The sequence below is a fragment of the Myripristis murdjan genome, chromosome 5 (genome assembly GCF_902150065.1).
Source record: "Myripristis murdjan chromosome 5, fMyrMur1.1, whole genome shotgun sequence".
NCBI classification, from domain to species: domain Eukaryota; kingdom Metazoa; phylum Chordata; class Actinopteri; order Holocentriformes; family Holocentridae; genus Myripristis; species Myripristis murdjan.
Window position 1 is genome coordinate 19085855 of NC_043984.1, and position 17704 is coordinate 19103558.

General features: G+C 40.5%; 2 protein-coding genes across 2 annotated transcripts in view; both read right to left on the reverse strand.

The window, feature by feature from the left end:
- Window positions 1–8272, reverse strand: part of grm2a (glutamate receptor, metabotropic 2a) — a 35120-nt gene extending 26848 nt beyond the window's left edge. The window contains exon 1 of the mRNA XM_030052646.1: window positions 8074–8272. The gene's annotated coding sequence lies outside the window, so the exon portion shown is untranslated. The remainder of the gene's footprint in view (window positions 1–8073) is intronic.
- A 2549-nt stretch (window positions 8273–10821) lies between these two features.
- The window catches only part of tex264a (testis expressed 264, ER-phagy receptor a), an 87935-nt gene continuing 81052 nt past the window's right edge, over window positions 10822–17704 (reverse strand). The window contains exon 4 of the mRNA XM_030052235.1: window positions 10822–12364. Within this exon, the coding sequence (XP_029908095.1) occupies window positions 11991–12364 (374 nt within the window). The 3' untranslated portion in view covers window positions 10822–11990. The remainder of the gene's footprint in view (window positions 12365–17704) is intronic.

A 17704-nucleotide genomic window follows, 5' to 3' on the forward strand; every position in this document is an offset into this window, starting at 1 on the left:
AAGAAATTATGAAAACACCAGGGTAAACAAATAGCTTTTAAGTTTTTTCTGTGAAATATAATCTGCAGATCTATGAAGGGGGTGGCAGAACTGAAAATGCATAGTCACCCCTCATTTTAAGTTTACAGTGAGTGACAATTAAAACCTCACTGTCAGAAGACCTGGGAGACCTTACTTTGACATACGGCCTCAGTAGCTCAGTAATAAACACTGGAAAAAGACTACAGACTTCTTAAACGGAGTGGCAATCATAAACTCTACTGAGTATCTAACTTGCAGCCACTATGAGTTTCGGTCAGCGGGCATGGCAGAATCATTTTGAATTAATTGTAGGTGGGGCAAGGCAGATACTTAAGCAAGTAAATAGAGAGTTACAATAAAGTAGTCATACAGAATGCAACAATAACTTGCTGCACACCCATATCGAACAGAGCGGATCTGAGTTTGGCAATGATTTGTTAGTAGGAGTTTTTAAAAGTTTAAATAAGGGATTTCTGTAGGAGGATTTGATTTCATTTCCCAATTGACCAATATGTTGGTTAATTCACTAGCCATGGAGTCACAACCAGTGTCTGTTTTATTGGAGTTTAGCTGTAGGAAATTAGAGGACATCCAGTCCTTAATTCCAGCCAACTGATCCTGTAGTGGCTGCATAACTGGCATTGTTAGGCTTTACAGAGGCTACAACTGTGCATCAACTACTTATCGGTGGTAGGAGAAAGTGATGTCGTGAGAAATTATATGACGGAGGGGAAGCATATATTGTGAGAATAAAATAGGTCCCAGAAGAAAAGCCCACAGGGAACACCACAAGACAAAGGAGCAGAGGCAGAGGCAGCCACTAGTATGCACATTAAAACATCTGTTTAAGGAGTAAAAAGGAGTAAGTAAAGGGAAAACCATTTCAAAGTAGTTCTAGAAATCCCAACCCTCTACCTACAGTGTGCCTATCCAGCAAAATGATCAATGGTGTCAAAGGCCATGCTCAAAATGAGGAGCACTAAAATGGAACATTTGCCAGCATCAGCGCGCAAACAGACGTCATTTGTAATGAGGAGAAGTGTCAGCGCTTTGCTACTCAGCAAAACAAGACTGGAGGTTTTCTGTTTGCCCTCCTGTACTCACAATCCAGTCAAAATCTGAGAGGTCTTTTACCAACAGTTTGGAGATTACATTGTTTGCATATAGAATACATTTTTATTTACTGTGGTGTAGTATGGGATTTCTCATTGAACTTGTGTAAAATAAATCATGACACACTCCAGTTGCAGCAAACATGAGCAGCAGCCTCAGTTGGGTGTTTCTGTGTTTTATTTGGCGTACATGAGGAGTTTTTAAGGAGTTTTAGTCTGATAGGTGGAAGGTGGTGAAGTAGTGAGGGGAGCTGCCTATAGGAAATTATTAACAATAAGATGCTAATGGGTTATGTAAAGAAAACCTACATGGATTACCTTTAAGCATCACTTCAAAGCAGGTGAATAGCTGAATCCAGTTCAGGAGGATTGACTGGATCAGTCATTACAACTGAAGATGCTCCGGTCAAAAGATGAACTGCCTCCCAAAAAAGAGACTGCTGGCCTTTTCCGATAAGGTCATTTATACAAACAGCAATTAAGGAGTAAGGGGGTCAGTGGAGTTTGAATGATAATGGCCAAGGCAAATTGAGGCCATTTTCGGATAGCAAAGACTTGCAACTGCAATTAAAGAGGTGCAGATCAATGCAGAGCCTCACTGCCTCTCTGCTAGGGTTTACCTTCACACAACTAAACTCCTCATTATCATACAGTCATGCTCATTCCATGTATGTTTTGCATATTTTCTTTAAATTTACAATAAGCATGTCCTACCTTGCAAAACCAACTACATTCCACCTCCCCCTCATCCATCTCCTGCTCTCTTTCCACCTGTAAAAGGGAATCCCTAGGATGTGCTTTACGGTCCCTTCACCTCCCAGGAGCCTGATTCTGCCTCCCTCATCAAACATTCATCCTGTCTCTTTGTCTCTCAGAGATCATTACTGCCAAGCCTATGACTGGCCCGAACACAGTGATGGATGCATGGTGCTTTTGTTTCAGGGGGCTGCATGAGGTTTTCTTTGTAGCTATACATTATTCATCATTACACCACCGCACTGTTAAAAAGAAAGTGGCTTGAAACACCATCATTTTTTTGTGTGGAATCCAAGTCATGTACCCACACTGAACAACACTGATATTTGAAAGGGAATACACGATACACCGATGGTCCAATGGCTCACATTCAAATGTCATTTATATTTTTGGGTGCATCATTTGTGTGACTACAAAACAATCTGAAAGATAATTTTCAGGTTGTCAGTTTGGCAAAACGGAAGTGCGTTTCATTGAATTCATTTCTGATTAATGACATTATTTGTTTGCGAGTTGGATCCCTGCCGTCCTATATCTCTACCAATTTTTGTGTTTACTTGCTTGATAGGTTTTTGCATATATAAAGCATACGATATAAATAATACGATACTTTTAATGTCCAAAATTCATCTGGCGCAGTAGCCTTGTGTTAAAAGTCGTTGCCTGGATACTGAGAGGTTGGAGCTTCAGTCCCTGTGATTATCATGCCAAATCTCTCTGCCTCATTTCTACAATATATCACGGAGGCCCTGGAGCTGCAGATTAACACCAGAAAGTACAACATGGGCCCTAACAAGGGCGTCTACTTTACAATGAAGAATAATACAAATCTAAAAGATGATTCAATGGGATGAATCAGCAATTGTCATGCTTTTTTAAAATATATCTTTTGAATATGTAGCATGGGTATGTCAAGACATCACATCTTGTTTTCAAATATTTTACAGTACATTAAGCATTATCCATTTTGCTGGTCTCTATTTTCAATTTATTCAAGCTATACCCACTTCATCAATGCTGTTACATTTGCTGGTCTAAACACATGGTGCCAAATAGGTCTTTTCCCTGGAAAATCTCCCAACATGCATGATATCACGCAATGTGATAGCTGTCATGGTTGAGCAGATACAGAACAGACCTCCTGTAACAGCACCTTCATCAACATTTTTTTTTTTTTTTTTTTTTTTTACAGGATTAGTGACACAGTTTGATTTCAAAATCTATGAATCAATTGATGAGAAGGCCAGTGCAAAAATACCACAGCAATGATGACAAGTCACCAAAGATGTAACTAAACCAAACCCAAATAAAATAAACGATAAAATAAAATGAACAAGAAGATCGCAAGGATGAAAATTTCAGTGCACTAACACTGCGTCTCCACTCACCACAGAGAAACACTCACCAGCTGATCACTGGCAACACAATGTAAGCATCTCCAGATCATTCAGCAGACAGAAATTCAGCTGCCAACACTTTTGGTGTTTCAAGAAACTTTTGTTCTGACAGCACATCAGAAGCATGAGAGGGAGAGAGAGACAGTCTTCCCTGACTCTTCTCCTATAACGACTTCAGACATATTTTGAGCCTCTCAGATTAAGCAACTGATTACAAAAACACATCCATTTGCATCTAATATCTAATAAACCTGTAATATACCTCAAATTCAGTCCAGTCGCTGTGCCCCAAACACTCTCATATCATACATTAAGGTCAGATAACGGATAACAATTCCTGTTATGTTGCATGAAGTTAATAATGGTGTTTATAAAGGTCTCTTAGAGTTAAAAACCAGACAACCAAGGCTAACCTGCTGACATGTAGAGTGTTTAATTACATCTGCTCTATTTACTGTACAAGACCATTATTTATTATTCTTATATTAAAGCTACTCTTTAGAGTGCTACTAATAATCATAGTTATTAGCTGAACTGAAATGACAATTAGAAAGATTCAACAATGATTCTTTGTTACTGACAAAATTATTTATTTAGCTGGCTTAAGACTGAGGACCTATTACGCAAAAAAACTATACAATGTTATGAGTCATTTTCAGCCAAGAGCAATCTACTGGCTTTTACCTTCCGCAGTTGTTCACTGACTTCGGTGATGTGACTCATTATAACAGTTAATTTTAATCTGAAAGCAATATGCACATCATTAATTATTGGGAAGCTCCTCTATTTATTTGACTTGAGAGGCTATACCCGCAAATCCATTCCTTTGATTTACTGTCATGTTTAAATATGATTTCATCAAGATGTACATCCTGCAGTGTCAGTGGATGGGAGGCTTACTTTCTGGGTTCATAGGATTGTTTATATAATCCATAAATGAACTTCAGAATATGTCAGTGCTAACAGAGCCAGAAAATATAGAAGAACATACTGCAGCTGTATGCTCCTGCAGTCAGGTTTGAAATCTTTTTCGATTCATTCTCTCTGAAACTGTGCATCAGCATGGCATCACAAATCAGGGGCAAGACCTCACATTTAGGTACTATGGAGGACAGACTGTACATACGAACTATTCGTACACTTTTCACCGAATGTTCAATTGTCAGAATAAGCTATAGTGTAAGTGCTATAAATGCACACATGAAGCCGATGTTACATTTCATTCACCAGATGGTAGGGGTGCCAGGTGTACAGTATAGAGAGAGGCTGTATGGATGGTACTGGCAGACATCCAACTAATGTTCCTTGTGTGTGTGTGTTTGTGTGTGTGTGTGTGTTTGTGTGTGTGTGTGTGTGTGTGTGTGTGTGTGTGTGTGTGTGTGTTTGAAAGAGACAGTCATATCAGATGGCTACATTGCAGAGACATGATGTGTAGGGGTGTGAGGGCTGCAGCAGCTCAGCTTTTTGTCTCCTCTCCACAGCCTTTCTTTACCCTAGGATGATTTGTTCCTCTCCTGGAAGAGTTTTGTGCTTTCATGTTCATTTTAATCTCAGATTTGTTAAATTGACATCATAGCATAGACAGCGGACTGCGAAACTGTTATTTTGCCATGCAAAGACCATCAGTCCAGCTCTTCCACTTCCTCCCCCCTCCTGGCCGGTCTGTAGCTACACAGACAGTGAGAGAAGAGGGAGACGTGGTGTTGCGGCCTTTGCTGTCAGAGATGGTCAAAAATACACAGGCGAGTGACAGCACCTGCATCGCCTGACTGATCTACTAATCACTTCCCATCCAAAAGACTGTGCCTGTCCTGTTTAATCTGCAAATTAGTGAGGCGGGCAGAGCGCCTACCTGCCTGCAGTCACTTCCAACAAACCAAATGACAGACGTCCCGGATCCTCCCAGTTTACTTTTTAAGATAGCCGATCCTGACTCCTTTCCAGCCGGCTAACTTTTTTTTTTTAATGTTTATTTTTTGGTTTTTAATGAGCAAACTTGTCGCTCAGCATCAGTCTGACTTCTCGCCACACTTCAGTGCAGAGGAAGGAGGTAGTTCTGCTCTAACAGCCTCCCGTTGCGAAAGTGAAAGACAACAATACTACAGTTTGCCAAAAAAGACTTGTGTGTCTTTTTAAAAGTATTTCTAAACAGTAACTTGACACTTTTTAGTCACTGCAGACTGGTAAAATTACCAAACGCTCAGAGAGAATATAAGCATGCATACAGCGCCAAGTCTTGCTTATTGCCTACTCTATTTAACTGGACACACTGCTCTTATTGTAGGTGAGGACAATTAATTAGCCCATAATCCACATGTAATTGATTGGAATATAAACCCAGGCTGCTTTTTTTTTTTCTCCGAGTAAATATAATGAATGTTTATCACTCGTGCGACAAGTCAGCTCTCAACTTTTGGGAAGATCTTCTTTAATTGTTATGTGAGCTAGAGGTCAATTCTTATCACCAGGGAGTTAATTGTAATATGAATGTAAGCTGCATGTTAGGTCTTAAGCAAAAGTGTGTGCCAATACAAAAATCTAATAGTCTAATAGGTGTGATTATTGCCCCCTCCACCTCCACCCACACACACACACACACAACACGCCTGGTGCATAGCCATAAGGAGGAGATAACAATTAAGCTGTTCTTTTTAATAGGTCCTCAATGATTCAGCATCTGCATCGTGCAGTACTTATATCACTAATAAGGGTAGTATAAATGTCGCTAATATAACCCAAATGTGAGATACAGATCGGTAGACAGTGAAGCAAGGAGAACCAGGTTGCTCGGCAATCACCATGTCAACAAGCAAGATGGACAAAGTTCAATTTTTTATGCGGTCTGTACACATGTTATGCTCAGCAGAAGGTCAAGTGTATCGCATGCCCAAATACAAAATGTTGTTTAGATTTTTAGGTGGAGGTGAATGATATAGCTGTACAGAGCTGACTGGGATCAGTTGCAGCCAGTTCCAAAAACTTGCCACCTTTAAGGGGTTTTAAAGTGTCTTGCTGTAATAATAGACATGTCTGTCCCACAGAAACCAGGTTAAGCCTGAGCTCCACCACACTGAGAGTCACGCATGCTCATGCTGCAGTGCCTCTTCTTTGCGATTAAGGAAGCGTTTTACACGATTTGTCTGTGATAATCTTGAGCCTTCAAAAACTCTCAAAGGGAATGCCACTCAGCCCTGGTCATCCAGCACATCCAGGGTGACTGGCTGGGTTCCCCATCCCCATGTAACACTCTGTCCCCTTGGCATCAGGCCACCGCCTCCTCCACATGTCCCTGAGACAGTAACAGGTGAAACAGCTTCCATCAGGACAAAAGAGTGGAGGTAGCACAGCGCGGATGGGTTCACCACCTCCTCCTCCCTGCTTTCTGTTTTGGGCTTCAAATGAAAATAGTAGAGCATGTTCTTCTTCAGCCAGCCATGTCTTGAATAATTTACAATAATCAACATCTCCGGCTAAGAGTGCCTGGCTCGCCATTATTCCACATTCTCTATGTTGGACAAGGATTATTCTCCAACACTCCTACTTCAGTTATGGCAAAAATAGGATATATGCATCCAATAGCCTATGTTAATGACCTGGTTATTTGTTCACGGATGCTGGTTGATTCGTTTCTACACATTCACAGACTCTGCTATATGAACTGATTACATTGTTTTGTTCTGAGAGGTTGCAATTGTGTTTTATTTGCTGAACATGCAACATAAAGACCCTGTGGCTGAGGAAGCATCAACAGTACATCTGCTTCCCTAAAGACTTTGCCCGATATTGAAGCTGTTGCCTCAAATTTCTGTGACTTGGGGATATTCTTTTTTTACCTTGTTCAAAATCTATTTTAAGTTCCTGATGATACAATAATCAGAACTACGCACAGGCTTTTACTCTAAGGGGCTGCAATATCATCCTCATTTTATTTTACAGAAATATGATCTCAGTCTGCATTGTTAGGGTTATGATAAATCGGGCAGCTAGAATGGTTTGTTTATTTTAGTTTGACAGACGGAAAGAGGAAAAAAAAAAACTAAGACCGTGATGTTAAAAGAAATTGTTGAGGTGCAGTGCTGTCGTAGGAGAATCAAACTCTCACAATAATGACTTATTCCGAAAATAGAAACCAATCGAAAAGACGAAACGTCGTGAAGACGAGTGTTCCGTCTCTCCAATACCCTGTCTGTGGCACACAAACTAATTCTCAAGTGCTTTTGCTATTTACTTTCTCGATAATCCTTTTTTTGCACTTTTTCATAATCGCCAAATGATCGGACAGCATGCATTGGAGTTGTTTTTGTATTTCAGCATCTCTTAGTCCACCAGCCCTGCACATGTGAGCCGGTGCAATAATTTGGCCGTGGTCGAAATCAGTGATGTAGTGGGAAATAAAAAGGTGGTTATCTATGACCTGCAGTCGGTGTTCATCATGTGGAAAAACAATCGTCAGTAAAACAAACAAACAAACAACAACAACAAAAAAAAAAAATCAATCATATTTCCATTTAATGACAATCTCCTTTCATTGTACCACATCAGTTTGGCTTTACTTATTCTGATGTATACTATGAATTTATGACATAAAGATTTATGTCAACATAAACAGGTGTAGGTCAGCTGTATTGCACGAATTTAAACAAAACAAAACAATGGATTAACACTGGATTGCGCTGGGTTTACCCTCCGCTTCAACCCTGGTTGCAGAAGTTTTACAAAAATGCACCCACAGGCTTGACTGTAATTCAACGCACAAAATAGTCGAGACCAAAAAATGCAACCCTTACCTGTGCAGCGTTCCTCAGTTTCCAGCGATGCCGTGCGTTACATGGACTGTGTTAACCCAGTGCATATCCCTCTGAGAACTGCCAGTTTTTGTTGTTGTTGTTGTTGTTGTTTTTGCCTGTTAAACAATCGCGTGGTTAACTAATACAGAAAGTCGAATGAAGGAAGGAAAATGCGCTGCCGGTGAAGTTTGCAGAGCGCGGAGATGCGGAGCCTGTGAGGAGCTGTCCGTAGTCCTGAAAAAACACAACCAGATGAGCCACTTGATTCCTTGAGATCTTATCTTGTGGTCAGCGCCTCAAAAGTCCCATTTACACCCGCTGTGGATAAAAAAAAACACAGCACTGACGCCCATTGCATTGTTAAGGGGAAAAAAGGGCGTTTCACTCTCTTGACTAGGCTTTAAAATGTGCAACATATAATATAATAAATTAATAGACCAATCTAGAAAAGGTGACGTTTGTGACTCTGTCTGATAAGGGTGGTAATGAGCTATTATAGCGCAAAAGAGGTCTGAGATTTTGCCTCAAAGTTTAAATTCTACCTGTTACTCAACTAGGCAATGCAAAAATCCTTGGCTGCAGGCTGCAAAATTCAAATGTCAACTGGAGAAGGGGGAAAAAACGCATGCTGCGGAAACGATCTCCAACATGGGAGTCTGTACATTTCGCAGATTAAGACACTTGAACCGTAAACAAAGATGCGGTTGCTCCACACAAGAAAACAGGCGCCCTCTTAACAATTTATGCCAATCTATATAATATACAGCCTAAGAGAAAGCAAAGGTTCAAGGACTACCGATTTCTGTCAGCCCCTCTACTCTGGTTTGAAAGCTGTTGAAGGATAGATGTGAATACCAATGTGGAGACGCTTTGAGACTCGCCCCCGTATTTGTTCAATTGGTCAGGGAAAAAAATGAAAAAAATAAAACAACAATTCTTTGGAGAGCGCTTATCTTCTGCGGTGGAGATTTTATTTGGGGTCCACAGACAAGCTGTGACACGGCGCAGGAGAGTGTGAGGTCAATCCCAGATGGCATCAGTGCGCACAGGGGACCTGCGCTTTGGAGATCACCACAGGATGTGTTGCCGACCTTCTCCTGCCTCCTTCCAAAACCAGCTTAGCACAAGGAGAGGCCGGCATCTAAATTTGTAGAATGTGAAATATTCTCTCTCTCTCTCTCTCTCTCTCTCTCATTCACTCACTCACTCACTCACTCTCTCCATGCAGTTTAATGAGATTAATAATTAACATCATGGGAAGGCAATAATCTCCGTGCCCTCAAAGCTGCATGACACCCCTGTGGGTTTCACAATTAATTAAATCAGTTGTCCACCCAGAGTGTCATCTCAGTTTCATCCAGACTGATTTTCATTCTTGCCTTTGGACAGAGGTTGGGGTGCCAGGATTAAAACTGCAATTGCAGCGGACATGTGGTGGGGGCATCTGTCCTAACAGATTGATACACCTCTGCAGGCAGCGGCATCAGTCTCCTTGCCCAATCAGAGGAATGTGATCCCAACAGTTAGTTAAATATATACATATTTTTAATTACGAATAATAAATGCCAGTACTTAAACGTTTTGGGCTCTATTAATGAATGACTACGACCATTATCTTAAAAAATGGTGAATAGTTGTTCTTAGGTTTATAACTAAAGAGAGGCTGATTCTACGTTGTATTAATTTCAGAGATGTTAGATAACTTTTGACAAGTTTTGACAAGCTTTATTGGAACTCTTCCTCCTAAACTCTGCTGTTGCATAAGTCTATGAGGGGATAGATGGCGTTGCTCTGTCCTTGCTATTGTGTTTGGTTTCCTCCTGCCTTTGTTTCTTCACTTCCTCCTGATTCATTGTTGACTAGTTAATTTATTGTAGGCTCATTTTTCTGTAACGTCATTGGACCTGACAATGTCAATACTGGCCACCAACCCATAAACTGCCCACAACAGTGATCTTCAACCATGAACCATCATCATGACCCTCAGGTGTGCAGATTTCTGTTCTGGCTGAGGGCATGCTAATCACTGAAGTAATGTTGTGTAGTGTTGGACAGGAGGGAAAACGTGAACTCCTGGATCACGATGGCACACAGTAGACCACTAACCTGGGTCGTCATCATCATACAAAAGCCCTATTTCTCGATCAGCTACTGGTCAGATCAACACAGCTCCTGGTTAGAGGACAGAATTTGAATGCAATAACATATTGTGACAATATGCTTATGAGTCTTTAATGTTTCCTGCAGGGAAACACACTGTATTAGTTTGGGCATGATGATTAAACATTTGCATTGAGAGGGTGACAGGAGACACTGTTCCCTCACCAACAGCTATGCTCAACCTTCATTGAAAGAACATTGCACCATTAGATGCTCTTTCTCCAAGTGAATGTTTTCCTTTTACTCAGCCTTTGAAATCCATGTCTGAGCCTTTTCCAAGGAAGCAGCAGAAATGGCAGTCATTATAAGACCACTGTGAAAAACAGACTCTGGTGTGAAACCATGAAAGCTGGTAACATAAAAGAGAGTGCTTATTAAGTTATTAGGTGCTTGGAGCCTGATCAATAGCTTCTGAACATAAATGTATCCTCCTATTCTCAACCATACTCTCCTACTTGTCTCTCAATTATTTTTGAAAAAGACATAGAAGAATAGAAAAAATGGGCCTCAGTGCAGAGGAGTATACTTTTAACACATCACCTTCAGAATATTGGTATTGTATTAATGCAGAAGAAATTTCACAGCTGATTCATGTCAATTGAACTTTTCAATTGAAAAATTTATTATACACAGAAAGACACAATCATGGCAATGTCTCACAGCACCGAGAGATCCAACCCTATGAACATATCACAACTAGCCTGCAGGAGTGAGTCAGTGTTGACTCTAACACAATAAAGAAAATCAAGTGTTTTTTTTCCTTTTTTAATAAACCAACTATAACCAGAAAACAGGCGAACATAACTGAATTATCAATTATCAATTTTCTGTATGCTGTTTGACCATGAATTGCTCAGTACAGTACTTACTGTGAGGGAAAATGTTTCTTTCTTTAAGTTGCATGATAAAGCCTAGCCCCAGTGACTTGTGGTGATTTTCAGTTTAGCATGCCCTCTTTCTCTTTCTGGTGTGGATCACTTTTTATTCTCTGCCCCAGATTTCAGAATTTCCCAGGTGTTCAAGTCCTTTCAAACAGAAGGTGTACACAAATAGCCTTGCATGACAGATCCTCTCCTGACTCTGGAAAAAAAAAAAGAATAAGGCAAAGATTACATCAGATTTTCTATAAATCCTTGGGCTCAGCGAATTATAATTATCATGGTTCAGGACGCCAAAACTCAGGTAATGCACATGAAAATGTGATGTACAATAAGAGGGGCAAAATATGGCGAGAAACTCAAGGGCAAAATGATAATGTATGATTTTTTTTTTCAAGACCACATAGCCAATGTCAGTGTTCTTGCTTATTCAGTTGTTTATCTTTTATTAACATGTCATTTCTAATCTAAAGAGGAATGGTAGTGATACACATGAGATTACAATGGCATTGCACTGAAATATTGAGGAAAAAAAACATACAAGTCTTGGTTCTCCATAACATGTGCAGTGTAAATCTGAAGACTTACATTATTATTAATCATATAAGTTGTCTGTTATTCTATTCTGAAATACAGTGAAGGGGAATTATTGATAATAAAAAAAAAACCTCAAACAGAAAAAAATCAGAGAGATTTATAATGAACAAAATATACAGGCTTTAAAAAGACAATTAAAAGGTGAAGAAATATGGCGTGTTGGTTATGGCATGAATGGCTATAGATCCACCAACAAGATTACATGACAGAAAACCAGCAACAGCAACAACTCAGGAACTCTCTAACAAAAAGCCAAAGTTACAGCTTTCTTTACTATCATCCCTACTCCTCTCCATCTCCCAAGGGCTCCCTCTTCTCAGCCATTGGTTGAAGTGGCTCTTGGGCTTCGTCCTCAACCTCAGGCCCTCTCTCTTCCTTCTCCTCCTCCTCCTCCTCCTGCTCTGCCCTCTCCTCTCCCTCCTGGCCCTCCACCTGTTCCATGTCCAGCTCTTCAAAGGATGAGCCGCTGCCCATTGACTCATTAGAGACTCTGTCGCCGGGGTCCCTCTGCTGGATGTCTTCGTTTGCGTCCATCAGGTCCCTCAGAGGCAGGGAGGAGGCCAGGGAGGCGGCTGTGGAGGCAGCCAGGGATGTCTCTCTGCTGTCCCAGGGCGCACCACCGCTCACCGAGCTCACATCACTGTGGGAGTCTGCACCTGCCACAGCACAGGAAGGAGAGACAGAGAGGCAAGGTAGGATGTGCGAAGGAGCCTGCTGGCTTAGTACAGAACCAATCTAACCAACCAAAAACATCACTGGAGAGGAAAACTCAATTAGTCAGCTACAGGTGGTGGTGTGTTGTGCGATGAGTTACGCTGTAAATGTTGTGTGCCATGTGGGATTTCCCCTGGCGGGACGGCAAACAACTCAATACTCCTCCAGCACTTGATCCAAAAAGGTAAATCCTGTCTCTACATGTCCACATCTAAATAAATTTAAATAGGTGCCTTTTTGGACATGGCAGTGATGTACAGTAAGCAGGGTTTGAAATTAACACCCACCAACCTGCCAAATGCGGGCAACAATTGGCTGTGGCGAGTAACTCTGTTAATTCCAGCAGCCACTCTGGCAGAAGTACAAAGCGGAAGAAACCTGGCGCGCTGCGTGCATGCTGATTGTTATGAGCTATATACAAGGCTGGCATTTCTGAAGTCATGTTTGGCTGCCACAAACATTTAATTAGAAATGGTGAGCAGGTTATGACAGGCTGGTGTTTGACCAAGAAAAACATGTTATTTTGTCAATACAGATTTATGCTGTGGAGAGGGTTACACCAATTATTCTATTAAAGGGATGAATAACCTTAGGTAATTTAAAATCCTTGAACAATATAATTTTCTAGATGGAGGCAACAAAAGTAAATATATTTATACAAATAAAATGAATTACTCTGTAATCAACCTTATAATTAGATGGTAAAATGCATTTAGCTACATTCTCTGAAACCATTTCATAAAAGGAAAAAGTTCAAACAAATTTGAAATTCGTTAGCCATATTAGCTAGTGCGTGTTTTAATTTCAGTCCTTGACAACAGGAATGCAGTAATGATAATCATAGCCTGGGTGTTGCAGTGCCATTTAGTGAGAAAAAATGAGTAAAAGACACACACTGTCAGATGCGTGAGGTAAAAAGAATGGATTATTCTTTTATTATGGCAGTCTACATGGCTAAAAAATAAGCAAGGACATAATTCACTTTTGCAAAGCATTTAGGTTCATGGAAATGTTCGACCCACGTCACAGCCAACTATAATTATTACATTCCTCCAACACAGCACTCCCACTTATTTATTTTTGAAAGGCTTGGGCCTCTATAAATACATCTTGCCGTGAACTGCAGAACTATCAGGGTCAAGGGTGGATGTTGTAAGCCTTCTCACATAAAATGCAATGAATCCAAGCTTCATTATTTTACTGGAGACCCATTTTACATTAGAGAAAGTCTGACACTATAAATTAAATCTGTGAATGCAGTTATTGATTATCGATTTAAAGTGCAACCCACAAAGTGCTTGTTTTCCTGTCTGGTTCATGTTTACTCTGTGTCAGCATGTGGATTCATGTGTGTGTTTGCACATGTGTGCACATATGTGCGTGTGTGTGTGTGTGTGCGTGTGCGTGTGTGTGTGTGTGTATGTCTATCTCTTGTAAACAGAGAAGGGTGATACAGTGAAAAAAATGATCACAATAAAATGTGTTGTATCAGTTGATATACATCATTATGCTGATATGGGTCAAATAATTCTTATGTCACATGTAATGGCTAGTTTTAAAATCTGAAGTTTCTAGAATGATAATCCTTATCATTATGCTAATCTCCTATAGCCTTTCAAAATAATAGTGTGCACCTTCTGTGTGTGGTGTTTCCTCACCTGTGATGGGGCGGGCAACCAGACTTTTCTCTGTTCTTGCCATGTGATTGGCAATTTGTGTGTTAATCAGGGAATATAATTATTTTATATGTTTATTGATATGTTATTGAACATTTTTTAAATTTTGGGGAAAAATATATTGTGATAATTATTGTTATTGTTTTATTGCTCAGTCTCTCCGATTTGTCATATGCTCCTTTACTAAATCTGCGGAGGGAAATTGATGCTAATAGGTTATGATAATGATACCAACCCCAATTCCTTCTGGGTCGACTCGGTTATTGAAGCCCATTAGGAGCGTACGCCTCAACTGAGCTCCGAGGAACCCGATTTCATTGGTAAGAGAGACAAAAGATCTTCCAGACAATACTTTATTAGTCAAATTATCTGCATCTAATTTCCCCTCATTACTAGGTAGAGCGTATTATCATGCTAAACAACAAACTATTGCTTTTCAATAAGGTAATGGTATTGTTGCTTCTGTCTGCAGCATGCAAAAAAAATCTGAAATCATCATGAGGACAGTCCATTAGCTTAATATGATGGAGATTTCCTCAGCCACATGATCGACGTGCTAATGCATTCAGAATAATTCAGTGATGCCAACACCCGAGTCTGATTGAGCTTTGATCACTGAATCTTTATGACCGCACAGCCATTCATAATCTCTGCCTAATGATATTCTTAGGTGTTTGTGTGCTTGGGGTGAGGTGTTTGAAACACATGCTGATGTGCAGGGATGTGATCAGGATTGCAAACAAATTGAGGAAAAGCAAGGAAAACAATAATCTCACATTTTTTTGTCTTTTGGAGAGAGAGAGAGTAAAAAAAAGAGAGAGAGATAAAGAGATGAGGGCTTTGCTGCCTAGCCTGCATAACATTACTAATTAACACAGGCCTCAGGACTGATTAATATAAGAGGCACATCACACCTCCCACCTACACAACAAATATCACTCACAGCCAGCGAGATTTCACCAGTTGGTCTTCCTTCTGTCTCCAACACTTGTTCAAAGGAAGAGACTGCAGAGCTAAAAGAATACCGTCACTAAATCGAGGAAGAAATCCCCCTAAACCAGGATTTAAATCCAAATCATCACAAAAAATGCATTCTTTTTAACTACATATCTTATTGCAGCGAGTGGTGATCGATTTAAGATGAATGACGCAACCTCTGCCACCATCCCGCAGGAGACTAAAACACTATTGTCCAATCCCTTTTCCTGCTGCTTTCACACTCTAAATAAATCTCATCCACACATCACACTGTGTTTGCACTAAATGTGTCATCTGGGACCACAACACAATAAACACTGAGAGTCTCCAAGCTCCTTGGTGAGGTCAGACTCTGTTTTTCCTTCATTCAAATCTGGCCATCACTCAGCGATCTAATTATCAGGTCCAGCATTCAGCAGATCTGATCCTGTCTGCACTATAGAACATAATATATGGGAAGTTCACCGAGGTTATTTATAACTATTTATGAGCTGCAAAACATTCTGCTAATCAGCCAGCAGGTCCAAACAAAACTACCAGGAATGGCCTTCAAAGTCCAGTGTGAATGTGAATGTGAGACAGAGATATTACTCTACAGGATAAATAGTTATGGCGTTTACACTGTGATTTACATTACATTTCACATGCTGCAGTAAAAGCCCATGCCAAAGAGACTGGTTTTACAATAAAAGGAATTCTGGGAAATAATGGGTCTATTTAAGGTAATTGGGTGAAGACCCGCCGCGCCCCCCTCAGTAAACTGGACCACTTTCACCCCCACCACCACTAGAAGTAAGTCATGAAATTGCTTCACCATTGAAAAACCAGCCGTACCTCTGAAAATCTTTTAGATAACATTTGCCTAAATTAGTTGTTAAATTGGGCCCACTGGGATTATTAGCACAAAATCAGGGCCTTGTTCTTCAAACTGTTTGAAATGGAGGAGAGGGTTTTAAGGAGGTAATTAGAGACAGGCAAGACGGAGGCACACTGAGAGTTTGGAGAAGCGGAGGGCCGGACTGAGAATAAGGAAAAGTGTGACAGGAAATGCAAAAATGGAACTTAAAAAAAAAAAGAGCTTAACAGATCTACTTGTTTACAAATGAGGACTGGAAGGCACTGCTCCTTATGTGGACCAGTTATACAGTCTCATTATGAAAAAAAATATGTCCATGTATTGGTTTGTTGTGCTTAATAAGGATTCTTAATTGCGCATGCAGCAGTCAAACACATATTTGTTGTATTGTGCATCAGTGTAAACAGCATAATGAAAGGAAAAATAGGCACTGATACTGCAATGGATTCTTTGTATTCACTTTTTTTTCAATTCATCCATTCATTTTCCACTCCTGCTTACTCTTATTGAGGGCTGAAGCCTATCCCAGCATGCACTGGGTGAGAGGCAGGGAGACATGCTGGATAGGATGCTAGTCTAACAGACAGACAAACACATTACCGCTCACAATCACACCTTTGGGCAATTTAATGTCTCAAGTTTACCTGACTGGGCTGTGGGTGGAAGGCATGCAAACACGGGGAGAACTTGCAGTACGAACTCCACACAAAGATGGCACAGAACAAGGTTTGAGCCCAGGGTCTTATTTAAAAAATAATAATTAGTTACTCTTTGATCTTTACAGTTAATCATCCTTGTCCATAATCTTTCACTTTGTAGTTGTGTAATACAGACATGCTCTTGTTGCAGCATGTTGCAACACAATTAACATCAAACCGCATCGACTTCCAAAGGTAAACAATACTCACGGTTATCAATGACTTATGAAGATAAGGCCTAGTTGAGTTTAATTATAAAGTAATTGGAATAGAATGTACAGCTTAAAATAATTATTGTCATTACCACTTTCAAAACTGCTCATAAGCGAAACAGGAACTTGAGAGTGGACTGAATTTTTTGATAAGTTGTTCTTCACTTTCTAGAAATGGGACATTAATTGTGTTTGGGCATGTGTGAGTGCATTTATGTGTGTGTGTGTGAGTGTGTGTGTGTGTGTGGGTGTGTGGAAGCACATAAATCATTTGTTGCTAACATTGCCTGTGTTGTACAATGTCATCAGGAACAAGGTGAATGTAAAAATCAAAGGATGAGGACCAACACCTTGGCAAGGAGGCGCAGACCGCCAAGTAAAGACAATTTCACCCAACAAGACTGCCTTAATTGGTCAAATGCAGTTTGTCCACTGTTGATCTAAAGACAAGGCCAATCTATGTGCAGTGGCCAGATATGGCTGGTATAAAAAATTAAAGTACTGGCTGAACTCGGTGACTGTTTATACTCTGCAAGACATCAGTAAACTTGTTAGTGTACACACAGCTGCAGTGGCCACCAGATTATCATATGGTACCAGAGTTAAGACAAGTGTTTTCATGTGTTTAGAGAGAGATTACTGTGCTGTGTCTCACGTTGGGGGGAGAATGACAAATGTTTGAGCCCAGCCACCTACGGCCAGCAGAGTTATGGTCAGACCGGCTACTGGACAGTGAGGTGACGGATGATAAGTCGAAGGCAATCTCCCAAGTGTGGAGTTGGATTTCCACGGCTGCCTTGTCAGACAAAGATTAGCTTCACAGATTGATCTGTCTCTCATTAAGAAAGCTCAGCTGTGCCTG